General features: G+C 41.4%; 1 protein-coding gene across 1 annotated transcript in view; it reads right to left on the bottom strand.

The window, feature by feature from the left end:
• Window positions 1–268: 268 nt before the first annotated feature.
• ablim2 (actin binding LIM protein family, member 2) overlaps window positions 269–22,348 on the bottom strand; it is a 55,774-nt gene continuing 33,694 nt past the window's right edge. Inside the window, exons 12-24 of the mRNA XM_079214619.1 lie at window positions 21,876–21,908; window positions 21,140–21,257; window positions 19,784–20,071; window positions 19,054–19,125; window positions 15,094–15,201; window positions 13,431–13,484; window positions 11,781–11,818; window positions 11,340–11,448; window positions 11,178–11,236; window positions 8,831–8,891; window positions 6,689–6,696; window positions 6,501–6,581; window positions 269–2,191 (exon numbers count right to left, since the gene is read on the bottom strand). Of these exons, the coding sequence (XP_079070745.1) occupies window positions 2,078–2,191; window positions 6,501–6,581; window positions 6,689–6,696; window positions 8,831–8,891; window positions 11,178–11,236; window positions 11,340–11,448; window positions 11,781–11,818; window positions 13,431–13,484; window positions 15,094–15,201; window positions 19,054–19,125; window positions 19,784–20,071; window positions 21,140–21,257; window positions 21,876–21,908 (1,143 nt within the window). The 3' untranslated portion in view covers window positions 269–2,077. The remainder of the gene's footprint in view (window positions 2,192–6,500; window positions 6,582–6,688; window positions 6,697–8,830; window positions 8,892–11,177; window positions 11,237–11,339; window positions 11,449–11,780; window positions 11,819–13,430; window positions 13,485–15,093; window positions 15,202–19,053; window positions 19,126–19,783; window positions 20,072–21,139; window positions 21,258–21,875; window positions 21,909–22,348) is intronic.

A 22,348-nucleotide genomic window follows, 5' to 3' on the forward strand; every position in this document is an offset into this window, starting at 1 on the left:
TCTTAGCATTGTTGTAACACTGTGGTCACCAAAGCGATTGCAGATATAGGAACCTGGCGCCATCGCTAAAAATAAATCCAACGTCCAAAGCAGATGGTTTGGCCAGGTTAGTTCCCACTTCATTTGAAGGTTAAAGTCCAGAAGACAGTGTAGATGTTTTTTTCGTCATGTAACTTCCGTGGTTATTTTACGGCAATCTTTTCCTAAACCTTAATTGCAGTATTGTTGACATTAATGTAACAAACTCAAACAGGCCGACTCACAGTGACTCTGTAGTTTGGATAAAGCACTTTAATAGCAGATGGATATTAGAAACAGGACATGACGCTTCATGACAACAGTTAGTGTGTTACTTACAGGAGAAAAATTCATTTGACACAAACTCAAAATTTGATATGTTTTTCTTCAAAATCTCTATACTGTATGCTATTCATTCAACACTACACCCTTATGATTTCAAAATAAAATCCCTTCATGAATGCAATTAAATAAATACCTAACAGAGGCTAATGTAAGCAGCTGACCTGGGCATTTCATTTGATAATAATCTATCACTCAAACCACATTGATGATAATGTTTTCATACATTTCTAATCTGAGGTCAGTGAACAAACCTCAATCCTCATGCATGCCTGAAGAGTTATACACCGTGGCAGACAAATATATCTGGTATATGTCCATTATACGTTCACATACATTTTACAGTATGCTAGTTGGCAAGTTGATCGACGAACAGTCCAGAAATCATCAAGCGAAGCTGACGGCTTAAATGTGGAGCTTTTACTGCACGCAACGATGCTTTCAAACAACAAACATATGAGGAGTTCCATCTCGATCCGAGAAGGAATAACACAGCTAGACTATTGAGTTTGAAATCAAGCAAGACCCCACTTGTTATGCTGCAGGTCTGTGAAGCTTTGCAAAGTCAGCATGGACCTTTTGTTCTGGTAGCAAAATGATGATTTCTCTCAGCTGATTCTTATGATTTGATTAATGCTTCATGATTAATCTTTTCCAGAAGTCAAAAATAGCTTATAAAAATAATTCATTTTTCATTTGTTTGTTTGATGTGAGGGCATGTGACTCTGGCAATCCTACATGTTTGACACATTTGCACACCCTAAAACCCTGACACTGTACTGCACTGTGTGTTTTCTGCAGGGCCTCTCCTGAACCCTCCTCCTGTCTGTGGTTCACTGCCGTGCTGAGGGCTATCCAGCCCTGGCTCTCCATCTGTGCTGATTTATGAGATGCTTGTGGAAGATACAGGACTGCATATCAAAACTATCTGGCCAGTCTTTCTCAACTTCTCTAATAGAGAAGAATATGAACTGAAAAAACACATGATGAGGTGCTTTTTGAGTTGTTTTAAGAAAGAGATCACAGAAGCTGGAGTTGTTTCTCATCCCTGCCTTTGGCCTTGACATGCTTTAACCGTGTGTACAGTCTGCAGTCTCTTCACTGTCCTCCAGTAATGATAGGGTTGTAAAAAGTAACTGTTTTGACAATGTAATAGTCATTCAGTGGAGGGAGAAAAATGTATAATAATGGAGCGACAGCGAGAGAGAAAAAGCACACAGATAATATAAAAAGACAAAGGAAAAAAAGAAAACTTGAGATAAAAGCAAGTAAGGTGAAATAAATCAAGATTGAGCGAGCAGAAGAAGGCGCACACAGAACCACAGAAACCTAGGGAAGGCCTGCACAAGACTTAATTCGTAGTTAGTCATTATTTTGCCGGGGTGTATGAATGTGCCGAGATGGAGGGGAGGATGCAGAAACCTCACGGGAGGCGAGGAGCATCAACACAGGCCATGCAAACGCAGCTCCTCGTCCTCCTCTGAAAGATCGTCAGTCAGACATTCAGACCACATTGCATACAAAAAGCTTTAGATGCTGCCTCAACATCGTGAAAATGTTCCCTCCGTGGCATCACAGGCAGATGGCATGGCGTTGTACAGGTGGAGAGTAGGGGTATCATGGTGCTGCATATATAGATATTTCCAATGGGGTGGTTTTCTTGTATGCTTCCTCCCACACAGGACGGATGCTTGTTGAAATGCTTTTCTCCTCCTGTCTAAAAAAGGCGGGCCTTCTTCTTCAGGTCGGTCTTCTTCCAGAGCGCCAGGCGGTCGAACTGCTCCAGGGTCATGCCGAAAACCTGGTGGAAGTCCTCAGGGGATAGGTGTCTCTGAAAAGGTAAAACACAGCAGGACATATATACTTAATGAACGCAATAGTTCTATATTTTATATGAAGCAGGTTATAATTTGAAGAAACTGTCCCCACTGCTCATTATGGAAGAGTTTTGATGATGAAGGTGGAGGGTGTTTATACCACTGTGAATTCAGGTTGGATAAAGTTTGAGACATGAGACTGTCTTCGACCAAAGGTATTTTTCCCACAAAGCTCTGAACTCAACTAAAGTGTTGTAGTTGCATAATCTTAAGAAATGCACTGCCCATAGTCTACTGAAAGGGTAGATCAGCAAAATGCTCACATTGGCCACTGTGAATGTACAAGAAGCAATTTTCTGTTGTGAAAACTTAATAAATTTAAAGAAAAAAAGCTCCAGGGTTAGTGAGTTGTGAAACATAACTCGACCATGTAATGAAATGATACCATGTAAGGTTTGCTGAGTCCTGTGGCTAAAAGTGGCAATTACATCTCAGAAACTGGCACGATGGGTTTACCTCCTCTGAGACTTGTGGCATGCTTAAGTATAGGTGAACACCAACTGGATCATCAAAGTTCTCCAGTTTCTCTGCCCATCCGAGCCCGAGCTCGCCTAGTTAGAACATGTTGGATGTCCAGACAGTCGAAAAAGCTACCGCGACCCCCAACAAGAGGCCATGTTTAAGGTGTGACCTCCCTGTCACACCTTAAACATGGCCTCTTGTTGGGGGTCGCGGAAGCACTCGTGACACTCGTCACCCTGAAGAAAACGTCAAGCATAAATTGCGCTTTAGTATGGCTAGAAAGATCCTATTTTTTTCAGAACGTGGCACTTTCTGACAGCAGCTAGAAAGAAGGCTTGGTAACTTTGTTGGTTGAGGATAGAGTTGATCCGGAGAAAACTCTCGCTGGTGTTGCTCTACTTCACCACAAAGTGAATGTGGTAGCTTCTTCAGATGTGGTTCTCTGTGCAGGACTAAACAGCAGAAGTGAAACCAATGAATCACAGCAATTACATTGAAATGACGGATTTCAATTCTGCTGCTATATGCTGGAGTAATCAAGGACTAACACTAGCGTTGTCCTCAGTTGAATCTTCACTGGGCTTCACTCTAATGATTAAACACAACCATCCTCTGTGGCTCTTTGGCTCAGACAATCAAACCATTGACCTGGACCGATGAGATCATTTGTGCCTCCAGCCTGACTTCTGCCGAATGGTTAAATCAGTCGCAGCTCACTCAGATTGGCGTCACATAGGGGACATTCACCCAATCCTAAAATCATGTTTGTGTTAACCACAAAAGCCGGCGTTCTAATGCCTTCTGTATTGAGGTTGAACACACCACATGCTGTGCCTCAGAAGTTCATCCAAACAAAGCTCCTCGCCAAAAAAAACATGATGGTATTGATTTAGACCCAGAACAAAAGCATCTGGCATTTTATTGTAAACCTTTGGCTGCACTGGGCTCAGCAGGTGTGCGTCTCTATGATGATAGTGATAGTAAATTAGAGGTAGGCTACTGCTGTGTGGGAGCCAATCACCTGGTTTCCATACCAACCAACAGAGGGAGGAATGTGGAGCGCTACCCTGAGGGAAAAACACCCAGCTCCCTTTAATGTTTCACCTGCCATGCTGACAGGATAATAACATGACAGTAAAATGATGGAGAACACAATCTCTATTATTCAACACAAAGTGTTACATAATAAAGTTATCATTACTAGAATTCTTGGTGGCTAACTTTCTATCCCCTCACCGCTTATTGTTACCTTCTTTTCTTAGACAAATTAAAGGGTACATCAAGCCTAAGGCCACATCTACACTGATACGTTTTCCTTTTAAAACCGTCCATACGGGCCTTTCAGCATAGTTTTTTTTTAATGATCTCAGTCCACACGGCAACCTTTGAAAATGCATATCACATGGCCATTCACATACAGTAGGCATGCGCGTGGCGGTGTAAACAGGAAGCAGATTTTCTTCACACTGCAGTTTGTTTAGTTGCAGAAAATACTGCGGAGGAAGAACGGCTATGGCGAAAAGAGAGAGCAGAGATTTCTTTGCTTTTACCGGCAACAAGGTCAACCTGTTGCTCAGAAACATGTGATAGGGCGTGACGAATCAGGGAAGGACACGTCGTGACTGCTAAGACCCAATCAAGTGGCGAACGTAGTGTCTACGTCATCATTACCAAACTTCTCCGTTTACGCTCGTCCTCACTAGGACGGAACCCCGGCATTTCCAAACTCCTCCGTTTTTGGTGCTCTAAAACTCCGGCGTAGTGTGGACACTCAGTGTAAACACATTTGCATTTATGCATTTTAAAATGGAAACATAGTCGTGTGGACTTGGGCTAAATAAGCTTGTGGTTGTAAAACTGCTACTGCACTGCACTGCAAACCTTCAAAGATGTGACACTTCATTTCTATCTCTGATTGGGATGTGGCCAGACTTGACACATGAAGGTGGCACCTCGCATGGTAGCTTCTGTCATCAGTGACAGTGAAATGGGTGTGAATGACATGCAATGTAAAATTTGTTTGAGTGGACTTATTGTCAAAATCTCTAATGTTTTGGCATTGAAATGTCTAAATTCAAATCAGCTATTGATGACTTTATAAAAAAAACCATCTCATCTCAGGATGGATTTAACTGCCTCTATTATAAAATACAGTGAATGTAAAATGAAATGTCTAGTTAGACTTATTATTCTTAAACCTAGAGTTGTCCATTTGGTCTTTACAATGCATTAAAAACTGCTCAAATCACAATTTGTCCGTCTTGGATCAACAAGCTCCCACTCCGGCTGAATGATGGCAACATTGAAGTTGTGTAGAGAGATTAGCAGACGCTGTCATCGTAGCAGCATGACACACGCAGACGCTGTGCAGGTGCAGACGGGGCCTCTGCACTGTGCCTGTGCCATTACATTACATTTCATTTAGCTGACGCTTTTATCAAAGCGACTTACATTAAGTGCATTCAACCATGAGTACAAACTCATCAAAAAAGGACAATTTCTTCAAGAGAGTCAAACTACAAAGTGCTATAGATAAGTGCCATTTACGTGCTACTAAAGTGCTAAGTATTTTTTATCATTTTTATTCAAGGTATAGTTTGCGGTGGAAGATGTAGAGACTTTCTGCTGTCCTGATGTCAATGAGGAGCTCATTCCACCATTGAGGAGCCAGGACAGCAAACAGTTGTGACTTTGTTGAGTGTTTAGCTCGCAGTGACGGAGCTACAAGCCGATTGGCAGAAGCCGAGCGGAGTGAACGAGCTGGGGTGTGAGGTTTGACCATGTTCACGGTACACAAGTACCAATGCTTCAGGCTTCAAGCTGAGCCAGTTGACTACAACCTGACTCCAGCTGTGTACTTGACACACAGACGTTGACAGAAATTGATAGATGTTGCTTTGCAGATCCTGAACTATTCCTTTAAGTTATGTCTCTGCACTGTGCAATAAAGCGTGTTGGCTGACATTTGTGTGTAGCTGCTTATGCAGCAGCCACCAGTAACATGTCACAAATGTTGTCTTGCCTCCCGTTGAAGCGACTCTGAGTTGTGATATGAGTTGAGCTGCTGAGGTTTAGTAAACCAGCAGCACTTTGAGGTCAAGGATCAGGAATACTGGTGGGTTAAACAGAGGTTGGAATATTTCTCCATAAAGGCTCAAAGGGAGTTCTCATATTAGGGTTACTGAAAGTTTAAATATTTGAATGGGGCTGAAAAAGAGGAGGGGCTACTGTCAGAGCTGCACCGCAAGACCAACCACAATTTACAGTTTTTAAATTGGGTTTTATTCCTGTGTGGAACTTTATTTTGAGACTACTTTACAGACTAAATACGTCCTGTTTTCAACTGAAGAAACTGAATGCACGTTCTGAATCTGTAAATGGTAGTGTAAGAATAACAGCTGCAGGAAATTAGTTATTACGGGACATTAAGCTTTAAGCTTAATTTTATTATTTCAAGACATGAAACTTGGCGTGTTCCAGTGCAAGAGAAAGTCATGTGATACAAGTCAGAAAGTAGAACCATACGACTGCCAATTATAAAATAATTACAAAAGACAACCAACTCCACGCACTTTTGGCCCAACAGTATATCTATTTCTTAAATACAATTTCAAAAAAGCAACAATGCGATCATTTACCCACCTTTACAAAAAATCCCACCTGGCTTAGCTGTCTGGCTGCTTCAGCCAAACTACATAACTATGGATTGTCCTTCTTTAAACCAGTTGGGCATGTTCTCCGGCTTTTCAATGACCTGTGGATAGAAGGGGACCGAGCAGGGAGAAGAAGATTAGAGCTCACCTCCAGTCTGGTGCGATCTACTTCTCTGGGAAGCTTCACTTTCACTCTGTGCGTCACTGCCAGCGTTTCATAAGGGTAGATCTGGCAAACACAAAGTAAGCATTGTGGAAGATTTATTAGAGAATACAATGATGATCCAAAGTCCAAACAAAGCTGCCAAGAACATTAACAAATGAGGAAAATCTTACCTTGTATTCTGTCATGGAGGAAAAGAGAGAAAGAGATAATTAATCTGATGGAACAACACGTTTTTATTTGAACAGCAGACCCATTATGAAGACTATCACAACAGAGCGTGGAAATAAATGACACATTGTGGAGTCAAATCTCTTTAGAAATATTAGGTTTGAAAAGCATTACAAATAGTTGCTCTGCACGCACACGCACGCACGCACACACACACACACACACACACGCACACAGTTATGAGGTTGGCATCCTTTCAAGTCTTTGCCAAAGAAACATCCAGCACTGAACACACACACTTGTAAACATGCGGCAGTAATTCTGCAGCTGGAAAAATGACATCACCTCTCTATGCTGTCACCTTCAGTAACTGATCTGGAGCCAGAGCTGCAGGGCTCTGCAGGCTTGGTCACAGTATAATCAGGGATTGTAAACTGACCTTATATCTGTACTCAAAGGAAAGACAACACGGCCTTTTCACATTTTATGGTTAAACATTTAGCTGGAGGGAAACTTTCCCCTTTGGGGATTACACATGTGATCTTTTGCAACAATGTACTTTATTTTGGGAGTTCTCGGTTCTGAAAGTAAAAGACATGTTCATAGACAATGTCACGTGACTGACATTAGAGCACTTGAGGTTTTTGAGAAAAGTACATGAAACATCCCTGGTTGAATCTCTTTTTGTTGTACAAAAGATGAGTAACTGTGTTAAAACAGGTTATTTGATTAAAAAAGACAGAGGTAATAAAACTTGCGATCTGAACCAAATGAGGACTGTCGAGAAGTATTTTTAGTCAGGGGTATTGAAGGCTACACTATAGTAATATGTTTGTCCTAAATTTGGTAAGGCTGCAACATAATATCTAACTAAGAGATGACAACCCTCTGTGTTTGCTGTCAAAACACATTTTGACAATTAAGAAGATGGAACTAGTGTCCTTGCAACATTTATGCTTTTATAATTAATTGATTATCAAAATTGCAGATGCAGAATAATTGTTTCATTACTAAGGTTTGCTCATTTTAGGGGATAGAAAGTATTTGGTAAAGTTAACATAAACCTAGATTAAATCATCATATTTAATATGAGGTAGCAATCCTATGCCGTCATTGACTGTTTGAAGTCAGCGACTGAAGTCATAGACGGGGATGCTTTGCCAGGCCTGGACTACAGCCAGCATCATTTCCTGCCAGAGATGAGAACTTGAACTCAAGTCGCACCTGAATCACACACACAGTGACTTGAGATTGACTTGGATATTAATAGCATCGCTGGGTTTGAGAGGCTAGAGGGATGTGGTAAATTACAATAGATTATAAACTGTCATTAGTTGAAAACCCAATGAAACTATAGAATACAGTAATAATTGCATGCCTAATAATGTTAGCAATATTTTACTCTTACCCAATCCACCCAATATCCATTTTTAGGGGAACAATACAGTTATTACTTCAAAGGAAAGTTTTCATTGTGTGTTTTACAATAGCAACACTTTAAATTGAAAGTGACCAATTTAAAGTGACCAAAGACCAAACAACTAATCAATGCTAATACTGTATGCTAAAAGAAAAAAGAGTATTGATATAGTCCAAGCTTGAATTCCTTAGTATGTGGCTATGCCGTGTTCTAAGCAGACCGAATGGCATGCTATATGATAAAACATTCATTACAACCATAAGAGACTCACTTGGACGTGTAACCAAAGACTCGACACTTCACTCAAAAACTCAAACTTTACTTAGACTTGTGACTGAAGACTCTAGACTTGACTTGGACTCTAGCTCAACGACTCAAGACTTGACTTGGACTCTAGCTCAACGACTCAAGACTTGATTTCGACCTGTGAGCATCTCTGCTTCTTGCTGATATCAGACTTCAGTCTGCTCTTTAGTAGTGAAGCACATGCTCAGCTGGTGATTAAGGTTAGTTGATTGGCATTCCAATTTATAGAATTATTGAATTGTCCAAGAAGGGCTACAAGTCTAGTTTTTACAAGATTTCACCAAAGTCAGAACTTAAACCCTTGTTTAATTTCAGCCAACAGGATAAGAAAGTCTAACCGTCTTTCGTAACTGCATTGTATTGTATGTATTGTTTGTATTTTAGGAATCAAGCTTGCATAACTTATTTTCACTCTCACCTCTCATGCCTCCCCAGCTCTGGGAGTCTGGGTCCACTTCATCATCCACAATCTCAGCAGCCTATAGAAACACAATCACAAGTAAACACAGACCAGTTAGACCACCATGCAGATGCTCTTGCTTTCTCCATGTTTCCAAGAATGTTGCTGGTCTTCACCAAAGCCAGGATTAATCTGAAAGCCTTTTGCTCACTGCCTTTGTCCTTGATGTGCTCCCATTCTTTCAGGGCGACCAATAGGAAGTGAGTATGACACATTCTTCTCATATAAACTTACATTACTACATTCGGAATGATAAAAACGTGTCTAAACAGAGATAGAAGAACAGATGATAGAGACTGTTTCGTTGTTTGTCCACCAATAGAGCTAATGAACGGACAATTTGTATTGACATCTATCTATGGGATCTTCTGTTTTCTCTCCCCCAAAAAGGGGTGTGGCTGAATCGTTTTGTGAAGTACAAAAGTACATATGTGCTGGTCTGTTCTATGCTTGTAGTTAAGAAGTTATTAGCTAGAAAGGTAATGTGGTTCAAAGTGTGATGCCTTTATTGTGCTGCACTAGCCAATAAGTAGTTACTGTTTAAAATGGAGAGATTCATTCTGCACAATCACACTTCTATTTGCAACCTGCAGATTCGCCAAAACCAGAGGTTACCGCCTGCAAAATACCTACAAACCTTATGGGAGTCCCATCAGTGTCAACTAGACTTTGTGTTTGGTGCTAATTAGCAATTGTGAAATTGCTAACATGCAGAACTAAGAGGGGGAGCATGGTAAATGTGCGAAGCATAAGCATAATAACAATAGCCTTGTGAGCATGTTAGTATGTTGACCACATTAAGCACCACTGTGCTTAATGTAGACAAGGCATGCATGTATTACTATTTATTATTACTATTAATAATTAAGTAAATAAATTAAGTAATTCCATATGTAAGCAATGTGCTTGCACAACAAGTTTGCACAACATTTAATAGAATCATAAAAATACCCCCTCATGCTTCTTCCAACACACTAAATCTACCATTTCATCCACACTAACCAGCAACAGTTTAATATATAATATAATATCTATATCTATATCTATATCTATATATATATATATATATATATATATATATATATATATATATATATATATATTCTGTTGTGGCTCCTTTAATTTTCATCTCTGTTTTGTCTGCCTGTCCACCCATAAACAAACACAGAGTGAGAGCAGCAATATTACTTCAGTGGATGATACATGAAATACCCCCTCATAATAAGCCAGAGCCCTGTCTGTGCTGGGTGATGGGTACTGACTGACTCCTGCGTAATCTGATACTAAAACTGTGTGAGCAAAGCTTGTCAAAGTTTGTTTTTAAAATGGAGAAAAATATGTAAATGGCCTTAAATGCTCCTCTGAGGTCTCCTGTGTTGATTAGTAAGGGCTGTGGGGGGATGTGCAAGGTAGGACAGTGTGGTGTAAATCTATACTGTAAGGATGGCGGCCTATTGACTTCAATAATTCAGCTAGTGAGAGCCTGGATAAGAAACAGCATCACCTAGCGGCTTCAGAGAAAGCAACGTCTGCAAACACCTCAGTCAAGGACAACTCTTCTTCTGTTGAAGCAGCCAACATTTTAAAGGTCCTCTCTTCAATTGGGTGTGCTTGCTGTGGTGACAGGCACACCACATTTCACGTTTTGTCTTTTGGCCTTCATTGGGTTCAGTTTTGCTGGAGTTCTACTTCTTCAGCCCTTTTCCTTCTCCATGCACCTTGCAGGTGGGGCAGCTAAACCCCTACTCTGACCACCACACAAATCAAGTACAAGCCCTGCTGTGGCTCGAGCCTTGCCAAGTCTTTATTATGCCGGATAGAAGAAGATGGGAACAAGGGGTGCTGGTTATAATTTAATTAGGGTTAGGGTATTGTGTTACTTTGACTTGATGAAAATATGCACATCCTAATGCGAAATGGCATAGTCAACGGTTTAGATTACAGTTTATATAAGGTAAAAGATGTGTTAAGGAACAACTAGGATTTGAATAGTAATAATTACAAGTAACTGAGTAACTTGCCCAACACTGTGGATTGATCAGAGCAGATCAGCTATTGGCTAAAAAGATTTGACCACAAAACAAACTTTGGCATTTTTTTGACAAAACACTTGATTGACATTGATGTACACTACTCTGTTCCTTCGGGTGCCTTTTTCTCTCTCTCAATATTTTAAAGCAATTTTGAAATGTCACTCTAGTGACTCTAGCTCTGGTTCAATCAAGAATCTAAATTACAGTAAGCATGGATTGTGCTCATTTCCTATGAGCATACATTGTGTGCTAGTGCAGGGACTTGGGCTCACCTTATAGATGCCATTCCTTCCATAGCCGGGTAAGGATGCAGACTTATTGTAGGGGAAATCTGCCAAGTTATAAAAAAAATGTTTTATTGAGCTACCCGACAATATCAATTTTGTTTGATTCATGCCACTGACACCAGGCTGAACTGGAGATTAACTACTCACTAGACTGGGAGGCGTCAGTAGGCAGACTGCAGGTCGATTTGCGGGGGTCCAGGTCTTCTGGACCCATCTGTCCATCAATCTCACTCTTCAAGATCATCCAACTGGTCCTCTACATAGAGAAAGAGAGAGAGAGCGAGAGAGAGAGAGAGAGAGAGAGAGAGAGAGAGAGAGAGAGATGGAACAAAGTGGTGGATGATGGCAAAGTATGAGTTAGTGAGTTAGTAAATGGATGAACAGCCTTTTTTATAAGATGACTTGAAAAGTAACACACACACACACACACACACACACACACACACACACACACACACACACATACACACACACACACACACACACATACACACACACACACACACACACACACCCACACACACACACACACACACACACACACACATACACACACACACACACACACACACACACACACACACCCACCTTGCCATCCTCCCCATCCTGCCAGGATGTTCTAGAAGCTGTAAAACAGTCAGATGTTAATGTTCCTCTCAGCTCCTCTGTACTGAACTATTAACTTTACACTAATCACCCCTTGACCATGACATCATCACACCATCTACAGGGAGTTGATGGGAAGCAGCCAACCTTTCTGTCAACATTATACATAGAGGTATTTTGGGAGTCCGACCCATTGGTAACCAGAGGAAGACATCTTCACAACTACAAATGTAGTTTTCAAAAAATGTAAACTCTGAGCAAGCATTACATCATCGCAGTTTTTAATTTTATTGAACTGCTTTGATTTGATTTTGGATATACATCAAACCATACCCTGAACTAAATTGTGTAATATTTCCCCCCTTTGACATACTGTTTGTTATCGAATCTTTTGTTGAATGGTATCAGATGGGAATTGCAAAGGATGAATCCTGTCTTTTGGACAATGTCAGACACATAAGATCACCTAACATTCTGCATGCTAAAGCATTCGTATATGGAACTAGTTATCGAGATAACTTTGGTGAAAACTCTGTTATCATGGATCAAATAACTTAACCAATGGGCCAGATTCCCAATAAAATAAAAAGTGCGTCCATTGTTCACGTAATTTCCCTTTCCACAGTTCCATGGTTAAAGCACGAGGAAAGTCTTAACTTGGAGCAAAGTAGATTGACATTTTGTTGGCAGAGAGCACACACTCTGTCAGTGACCTTATGTCTGCTTGTGTGTAGACAATCAAGATGCGGACAGACAGCTCATGCATCTGGAGGACTGTGACATATGCAACCCATTTACTTGACGAAATTAATAAAGATTAATATTTATTTGGGTGATTGAGCTGATAAGAGTTTCTAGGACTACATTGAAAACCGTACATCATAAATCAGGACACACAAAGAGTGGAGAGAAAGAGATTTGAACCACACTAAATGATGACACTTTACAAAGTGAATCATGGATCCAACCTCTCACAGTGGAAAACACAGTGACAGCATTACCACGAAAACCAACAAATGAGCCGGTGAGATGAGTGCAGACATGCATGAACGAGGTAAGCAAATTACTGTAACATCCAAGAGCTCCAATTCCAACAATCAGTCCCAAATTGGTTGGAATGTGAAACTAAATCAGTGTTGCAATGTCAGATCAGATATTGGAATTTAACTGGAGTGCCAAATAACTCTTTGTTACCAAATCTACACTCACAGGGAGCTCCCTGTGCTCGACACAGAAAGAGTTTTTCATTTGTCGCCTAATGAAAAACATCTCCTGTGACATCACTGATTAGGGTGTGGTTAGAAACGCAACATACTTTCTGTTAATGTTTCAACATGTGGGGGGTCAATTGTTTGCTTTCTTTCATCAAAACATTTGTGGTTTTTTTCTTAGTTTTGTTACACATTGATTGCCCAAAATGTTTAACCTTGATTTTATAACCTTGCTATTATACAGTGGTGGCAGAAGTCTTACACCAGCCCTATGCATGTAGATCCATGCAGTCGACTAGATGAGTGAAGGCTCTAGGAAAGGGAGGAGAACTGGGATAAACAGATGACTGGCAGGCGGCGGGCAACACATCGTGCAGAGACCAGACCAGAGGAGGAAGTGTTAAGAGGAAGGAGACTGTACCATGCTGTTTGTAGATGGGGGGTTTTCTATAGATATTATCTTTGACCAGAGTCTCTGAAGATGTAAACAGACGCAGAGGAAAGAAAAGAAGCCAACATGGGAGGGAGAGAAAGAAAGAGAGAGAATGGAGAAAAAGATGCATGAGTTGGCAGTTATTGAGGGATGAGATATTTTGAAGAAGAAAAAAGGGGGCCGCAGTATAGCTTGATTCAACACATTTGTCACAAATATTATGGCACATCAGAAACATCAGCACTTTTAATATTATTTATGCAACATATTCAAAATATATCAATATGTTGTTCTTTGTTGAAATGGAGCTTATTTGAGGTAGAACAATCAAGACAACAAGAACAATAATAATATCAGGAACCACACATGGCATCCATCAGTCTACTTATATTAGCATTCTTAAGAGATTTTCAAACAAAAAAGGGCCCCATAATTAATAATATACACTTCACAACATTAGAGAAAGAGTTGAAAGATAATGTACGTCTTGTTGCATCAATCCTGGAGGACAGAATGTTTCTCTGAGGATGATCTAATCTATCTTAGTGACTGTAGCGCATTAGGCCCCAGCAGAAACATGACTCACCGTAAAACAACCATGTGGGTCATTCTCCTGGCTTGTCTTAGTGCCTGCCAGTATCTGGAACAATATCCAAATAAAATGCAACAAGTACAATGACTATGAAAGCCATTAAGTGGATAATCGTTGGCTGTTTCTTCCACTTAACTTGCTTCCATCATGGAGGTTTTTTTTCCTGTATGACTGACAGTGTAACAGTCAATGGGAGGAATATGTTGGATCAAACAGATTCCCCTCTGTGCCACAGAAGGGTATAATGTTCGTCAACTATTGTCCAAATCAAGTGTACATTCTATACTTAATGAGGCAATATCATGTCAGATCTTTGTCATAAAGAAATTACTTTGAAATTAGCAAACAGTAACCAAGGTATACAGAATACAACCCATAAGGCAACTGTTCCCTTTACAGAACAAAGGCATTGGGCCTCTAATACAAACAGATCCAATTTCAGGACGCAGAAATGAGTGATTTCAGAGAACTTGGCATTCACACATGTTTTCTCGAAGGTTGAATTTTCTCTTACATTTTTGTGAATGAAACTGGAGAATGGAGTGGAGTCTATTATGTCAAGAATGAAATCCCACAAACATGCAGCTTCTCGTGTACAAGTGGCATTCATCCAGTTGAAACAAGCTATTTACCACAAGTTATTTTTCAGTTAAGGTAGAGGTTTAGGATCAAAATAAAAAAAAGTCTTGCACGATAAACACAAGTTGATTACTTCACAAGACTTCCGCATGTACCTGGATAGAATTTGGTCTCATCATGAACTTTAATTTGTTTATTTCTTAGACATATACAAATATGTTCTAACCTCCATGGGTTGAAGTTTTGTAGATATGTTGAGTTAGAGATACAAGGGACAGTGCTTTTTAGCTTGGTCTTGGTGTATTGGTTGGTAACCTAAACCTTAGTATCTAATCAAATAAGGACACATCCTTTTCTTCTAATAGTGAACGTAACCGTGTTTTCAGTGTCACTAATGGCACCATACTCTATATAATGCATAAAGATGTAGGACAAATGAAAAGGTTGAGTTGCAAGCCAAGCAGTGCAGTTATGGCCTACCTGGTACGTGGAAATGCCGGGGAGCAGCCACGTATGTAGAAGTAGAGGAAGGGGATTTGCCATCAGAATAGGTGGATAAGCTGGGGGTACTCCGACCACTTTCACTACCTTCAGTTGGGGACGGAGTTTGGTGGGCATTGGAGAAAAAAAAGGCGAAAGGGAAAGGGTAGTGGGGGAAACAAAGGGTGTTGGGGCAAAAAGGCAGCGTTAAGGTAAGCATATAAGGAATGCTCAAATATGAAGCTTTGATTATCACATTGATGCAGGTGACTTGATAACCCAGCCATGGGTTTATATATATTGTACTGAAACAATGTCTGACTTTTTAGAGAATCCTAGCAGCCTACTGATATGTTAAGTGATGAGAGACAAAAGGCATACAGTAGAATTTTTTATTCTACCACATAGATAAAGTTACACCACGTTGTCCCTCTGCCCAACTCTCTTTTTCCCTTGCGGCATCTTCCAGATCTCCCTGGGAGCCCTGAGCATTTGGTGAGTTTTGGGATGTAATCTCTCCAAAGTATCCTGAAGCTCCCCTTTAGGTGTTCTGCCAACGTGTAACATCTGGAAGACAACCACAGGAAGATGTACTAGGCGTTTGAACCACCTCATGCTGCAATCTTATTGCCAAGCAGCGGCTACTTTTACATAGATAGAGACCACCCACCCTTCACCCAGACCTCACTTATATCTCCAATTATATTAGTTTTACCCAACGCTTATGTCTATAGGTGGGCTGCAATTCAGTTTATTTTATATAGCCCAACATCACAAATACAAGTTTGGTGCAATGAAGACCAATGGATCGCTTGCTCACAACCACAGTCCAATAACTTCTGGTGATGCTTATAAGCCGAAGCCAATGTTATTCTTCTCCTCCATTTCCGCCCTGTTGTTCATGGACTTTTCTTCTGCGAATATCTCTCTCTGATGTGACAGAATTTTATACTCAGTCACTGGGATTTTTTTTTTCATAGCTCCCCTAATATATTCAAATGCCTTTTTTTACATTTTTTTTTAACGATTAGTTTTAAGCAAGCTAGAGCTTTGGGAAAGCCTGTTTTTTTGTGGATTTGGAGCAAGTCATGGTTAAACGTTGTGTAATAGTGATACTCATTAGCTTCTATCTTTTACTTTTTAACCTGTTTTAGCTTCGGTCTGCTTCTCTCTGAAATCTCTTTTTAGTTTTTCTCTAAAACATTGCTAATATTTATCAGTGCAGTTAGTGACGGTGTGGGCTCCACGGTAACTCTGGCGGCTTGACAAATAGCAATTGGGCCGGGCTGAGCGAAGTGTCAATGACTTCCCACTTAGCTTACAGCTCAATGCTCAGCTCTTATTCAACATATTCTGAATATTTCTATGATTATTATTACGTGTCAGTGCAAACAATGCCACTGAAAGTTACCCTATGGTTTTTATTATATTGGCCCACTTTTGAAGTGCTGAAGCGTAAATGCATTACATTAACATTTTGCTGACTGCATCATGTGTGTGTTGTATATCTATGATCACAACCAGGGCCATTGTGTTACATCACAGGCAGGCTGGGTGATTGAGTCACTGACACCCTTAAGACCAAAAGTAATACACACGCTACATCCAGAGTTTGGAGTAAGACACAGGGAGGGAGGGAGAGAGGGAGAGTGTTAGTTGATTGAACACACACTCTTCTCCCTCAGACAGAGAGGAACCATCGGCAGCGATCTGGATGCAAGTGGATGAGATCACTGACATCTGTTAGTGCTGGTCTGAGTGATCTCCTGCACACACACAAACTCACACACACACATGCCGATAAACACACACACGCACACACACGCACACGCACACACACACACACACACACACACACACACACACACACACACACACACACACACACACACACAAACCAAAGCACTATTAGTGCAGGTCTAAATGTAAGGCAGATCCTCCATAAAACCTCTGGTGCTAAGGTAGGAGGTGATGAGGTGTGGGGATTTAGGCAGGGGAGGAGTTATAATTCATGTGAACAGATTGCACATTTGTTAGGTGGAGGCCATTCAATAATCATAAAACAATGACATATTAAGAAAATATAAAAGATGGTTTGGGGATCATTAACAAGAAATCATGTAAATAAAAGCAAAACCATGCAACTCTTCCTCAATCTCCATCACACACAATACATCTAAATACAGTGTTGCTTATGTCTTAGCACCACAGCAACTTGTATGAGGAAATCAGACCGCTCTTTAAAGCATGAGCCTGTTGCCTGTTGAAAACAAATAGACGTCTTTCACGGTGTGTTAGGAACCGCTAAGGCCTGAACCCAGCAGCGGCACACTGCCTTTTAAGCCAATGCAACTGGCAACCAGGCCCCAAATTACTGCTCGGCGCGCTCTGGCTGTTTCATTCCTCTGTACCCCTCCTCTCTTTCATCTTCCCCATCGGAGAACTCCTCTCAGCCTCTCCACCCTGTCATGGAAAAACCGCCAAAACCCTGGACCGCGTGTTCGTGATTTTCTGTGCAAATGTTGGAGTGGAGGCTCATGCTGCTTCCCTCACTAGCTCTTCCTTTTAATCAGCAAGCACGTGTCAGAAAAATGTGTTCATGCTGCCAGGCCTCTGTAGTACAGAATGACATGCCTCTGAAGGCAAAAGTGTTCCCCTCCAGGAGAACTTCTTGTTGCTGTTGGAACTCTTTAAATTAGGGCTGTCACTGCAAAAGACTGCCACACTTTGAAAAGAAACTTGACTTAGTTACGATGTATTTAAATACAACATGTAGTGTATGAACGCAACAGGACTGGCCTTGAGTAGCAGCAGGAGGCATTCGTAAAATGTCCGTCGAAGCTTTAGTAGTAATTATGAGTTCCACTGCTCTTCATGGCAAGACCTGCCCTGCACAGCTGGTTGAGGCATCGACCTCGAGAGGTAAGCATCAGGATAGCCCGGCCTTAGGAACCGAACCAGCAGGTCACTAGCACCTTGGCAAGCATGGACGCCTGGCTCATCCTTGTACTGAAACGGGCTCATCCTAGTACTTGAATGCAGCACAGGGGGTTCTTGTCAAGAAGAGCAGAGGGATTCAAGATAAAGCTAAACTACGCTAGTTTCGCTAACACTAGATGAAGAAAACTAGTCAGTGCACTGGGTAGATAAACTTAATGAGTGGAAGCACATTAGACTGGTCACTACAGATGGAAAGTGTTGAAGGTAATGCTGCTGCCTTTGTAAATTACAACTGTGAGGCAGCGATCACCTAATGAATGGAACAATTCAACTACATAGTTTACGATAAAGCTAATTGAGGTACATTCAAATGAATTTCAACTTTTCAAAACTTTTCCTATACCAGATATATAGTCTCCAGATACCAGATATATAGTCTCAGGAATAGTGCTGACTCATCTCTATATCTGTTATATCTGTCAGTGCTTTGGTCAAGCGAGCTGTTTGCAAGGAATGCATTTGCTGATAATATTATTATTTATTATTATTGTAAAGTATTGTTTAGCCAAAACAATACTTTCTCATCACCCTTCCTGGAAACCTCAGTGGCTTTTTATCATCAAAACATAAAGCCTGCACTGTCTTTCAGATTCATATCAAGGTTGTAAGCAAGTTCACACCAAAGGAATAACGCGTTGACATGACAACGAACAGGTGTTCATTCAGGGGAAACAACACGGTAGATTAGAAGTCAAAGGCAGGCAAACAATCAGGGCAACAACTTGAAGAGACAAGCACAAAAAGGAACCTCCCTCCTAATGCCATATGTATCAGGGTCCAGTAAACCATGCACTACAACAACCACGTCCACAGACACAAGTGAACAGGGCAGGCAGAATGAGACCTCTGAGGGTCCTATGTACCAACACCACGATATGGGACAACAACATCACAAAACCTGCTAACCATTCCACTGGGGGAGGGGAGACACAGAAAAGAGAAAGACTGGTGGTCTTTTACCGTTAGGAGGAGGTAAACTGAGATGCAGGGATGTCCTAGGTTTAGGGTCAGGTAGGGGGTCCTGTTTGAACCCTGAGGGCGAGGAAGATCAGGGGATGGGGTAAGATGAAGCAAAGGGAGGTGGTTTGAAAAGCCTTTCTGCAGGGGTTACAGCGTGCAAGGGGAATGCATACAGCACTGGTTTGTGATGTTGATTTCAGGGGTGTGTGGTATTGTGAATATAATTAGCAGTGTCATGGCTTTGGTTCAAGAAACAAGGAAAAGAGTGATCAGACAGCGGTTACAGACACCAGGTCAGGCGTTCTGTTTCCCATTATGACTCATGATCTATGGTGAACCGAAAGACCCAGAGAGTGAGTTTCCAACACATGGTTAATTTGGTACTTAACCACAGCCCATGCCAAGTAAAGTCAGCTCCGCGGTTGTATCACAGCACTCCATTCTTTAGGACCTTCGGTCTCAGTCAAATACAGAGAGGACTGGCACTTGCTGCAGTGGGGAAACCCGCTTCAGTTTCATGTTTTTGATCCTAAATCCAAGGTTTTGTATGCTTCTGTTCTATTTGGGGAACACGAGGAAACCCCGCTTTTGGGGCCCTTTGAACCCCCTTTCAAATAAGAGCTTTTTGATAGATCGTGACGGTTTTAGTTTCTGTCGAAGGTGCAATGATTTCAGCAAGTGGTCCATTGTCTGTATCTGACCAGGTCTTGGTCTCAGCGTGCTTTGATACCTCTGAAGTAAGGGACGTAGTTGTGCTGCTGCAGCATGGCCAGGGTGGTGGGGTTTAGGTGAAAAGACAAGCCTGCACTGCCACCTGCTGGTGTGGGCGAGTACTTGCCACTACCTACACCACCACCACTCCCTTCAGCCCCAGCAGCAGAGCACACATGGAGGGAAGATGACTCCCTGGCCCAGGTGGACGGGTACTTAATGGCCCCCATGAGGTTTGGACGCAAAGGGAGTGAACAGGAGTCATAGGCCTGGCTGCTGTTTCTACCACCAAGGTGTACCTCTGGCCCTGAATGTCCAATCAGATCACAGGAAAAATGTTGAGTCAATGGCTAAACGTGTGAGGGTATTAAGCTTCATGGAAAATATTGGAATAGCACATGTGGTCCTTTTACAAAACATCAACATCACACAGTAAAGCCTTAAATATTGATCAAACATACAATTATAATAATATTTTGCTATTTAAGTCGTGTACAAATGATAGGCCTATTGTAATTTCATAATGCAAGTCCTATCACGCTCCTCAAAAGGTAAAATAGAAGAATTAAGGACACAAGGCATTGGCAAAAGCTCTAAGATAGACTTTATCAACGTCTTTGAGTAGGAAAACAGTGTGTGACGTCTTTATTACCCACATTTAAGACCACAGACAGTTCAGTCGTAATGTAAGTGTGTAATGCTAGTGCAGCTAATGTAGCATGAAGCCTCTAACCTGCAGCAGAGATGAGCAGCTACAGACATCTGCTAAGATCACCAATACAACACCTTCTCATACCCAACTTGACAAATCCCATCACTTGGTCAGTGGCCCAAAGTTTCAAACTACGATACTCTAGGTATCCCTCTACGTGAGTTTTACATCAGCTACGGCATGTCACATGTTGTTGTGACTAACGTGAAGGACTCTAGTGACCAAAGACTGACACAACAAAATGTCAACGTTTACTTTCAGTTTGGCACGGGACATGAATAGTGGTCTCCTGGATGAAAGTCCTGTGTTTGTTTGACCCATCCACCTTCCATCCCACCTACTTACATCAGTTGAACTGAGAGTTAAATACTTAGATGGGTTTACATTGAAGCTAGTTGAAAGCAAAGTCCTCACATGCAGATGCTAGAGGGCTCCTCTGTGCAGCGCCCGGACCAACCGGAGTTTGGAGTAAATTCACATCAAAATAATCTAGATAATTTAAGGAAGCATTTTTTCTCCAACTGCCTATTTCACTGTCATCCATTAAGAAGAAGAAATGTAGGCCAACAGAGTAATCTGCATGTAGTATGACCGTAAACATGGGTAATTAACAAATACAGAAATTCAAACTCAACACAACGGCTGTGTGTCATGGTTGCGTACCTGGACGGCTGTAATTCTGGGGGGAGCGGCAGGGGGTGTAACGTCCAAAACCCCCCAGGGAGCTGTTAGAGCTGGGGCTGGAGGGCCTTCGCTGACGGGGTGACTTCTCCCCATCGCCCTGGTAGAACACATAAAGTCAAAAAAGTCAGCGCCTTCTAATGAGAAACAAACATTCCCTCCCTCGGTCATTACAGTACTAGACAGGAATGTGAGCATGACTCCATCTCCGATATATTCCTAATGAGATGGATCAATCATGTTGCACAAGGCAAACAAAAGATTGAAGAAATATGAGGCTGAGGCCAAGACAACGAGTCAGGGGAATGCATATCGATATGTCCAGGAGCAGTTCAGGTTGATTACAAACATGGATCAACAGTGTTTATGAAGTCAGAAGTGTCCTCTGATAAATATGACAAACTGAAATAAAGGCACACAAATGTTCCAAGTGTTGATCATTATCATGATGTACAGTCAGCAGTGGTCTTAGAAAACTAATTGTTAAAGTCTCATATTTACTTAAAAAAAACATTGTTTTATTTACCAATGTCAAGATTGCTTTATTATTGAAACAGCATCATCTGTATGGACAATTAAGACACATATATTAAACATGCACGCACGCATGTGCGCATGCACACACACACACACACACACACACACACACACACACACACACACACATACACACTGATGAAGGGTGTGTGCTGTCCACAGTGACAGCGCATCATATTACCTCAGTAGGAGTAGGAGAAAGCAGCTGGGGGGACTGCAGATGAAGAGGGAGAGAAGCCGATGATTAGGACAAACTCATATGTGAGGTTATGAGTTAACCATCCACACATGAGAAGGATGGATCAATGTCAGCATGACGAGCTGAAGGAAGTGCATGAGACTGTGACTGCTGCAAAGGAACGGCTGTTTGTGAGAGAGAAGCAAGCATGGCGTTGATGGATGACTGATGCTGACTTTACTGTCTGCATCAGTCGGGGGAGGGCGATGATGGAGGGATAGCAAGGTCAAAAAATTAATGCATATATATATATATATATATATATATATATATATATATATATATATATATATATATACATCCAATATATTAGTAGCTTTTTGAGATTTAACCTTGAGAGTCCATAGCTGCCTTTCCAACATGCTTTTGCCTCAAGTTGAAATGTACCAAGGGTATTTCCACCACTGGACTAGAGA

This window comes from Taurulus bubalis (assembly GCF_910589615.1).
Source record: "Taurulus bubalis genome assembly, chromosome: 3".
Classification (NCBI taxonomy): domain Eukaryota; kingdom Metazoa; phylum Chordata; class Actinopteri; order Perciformes; family Cottidae; genus Taurulus; species Taurulus bubalis.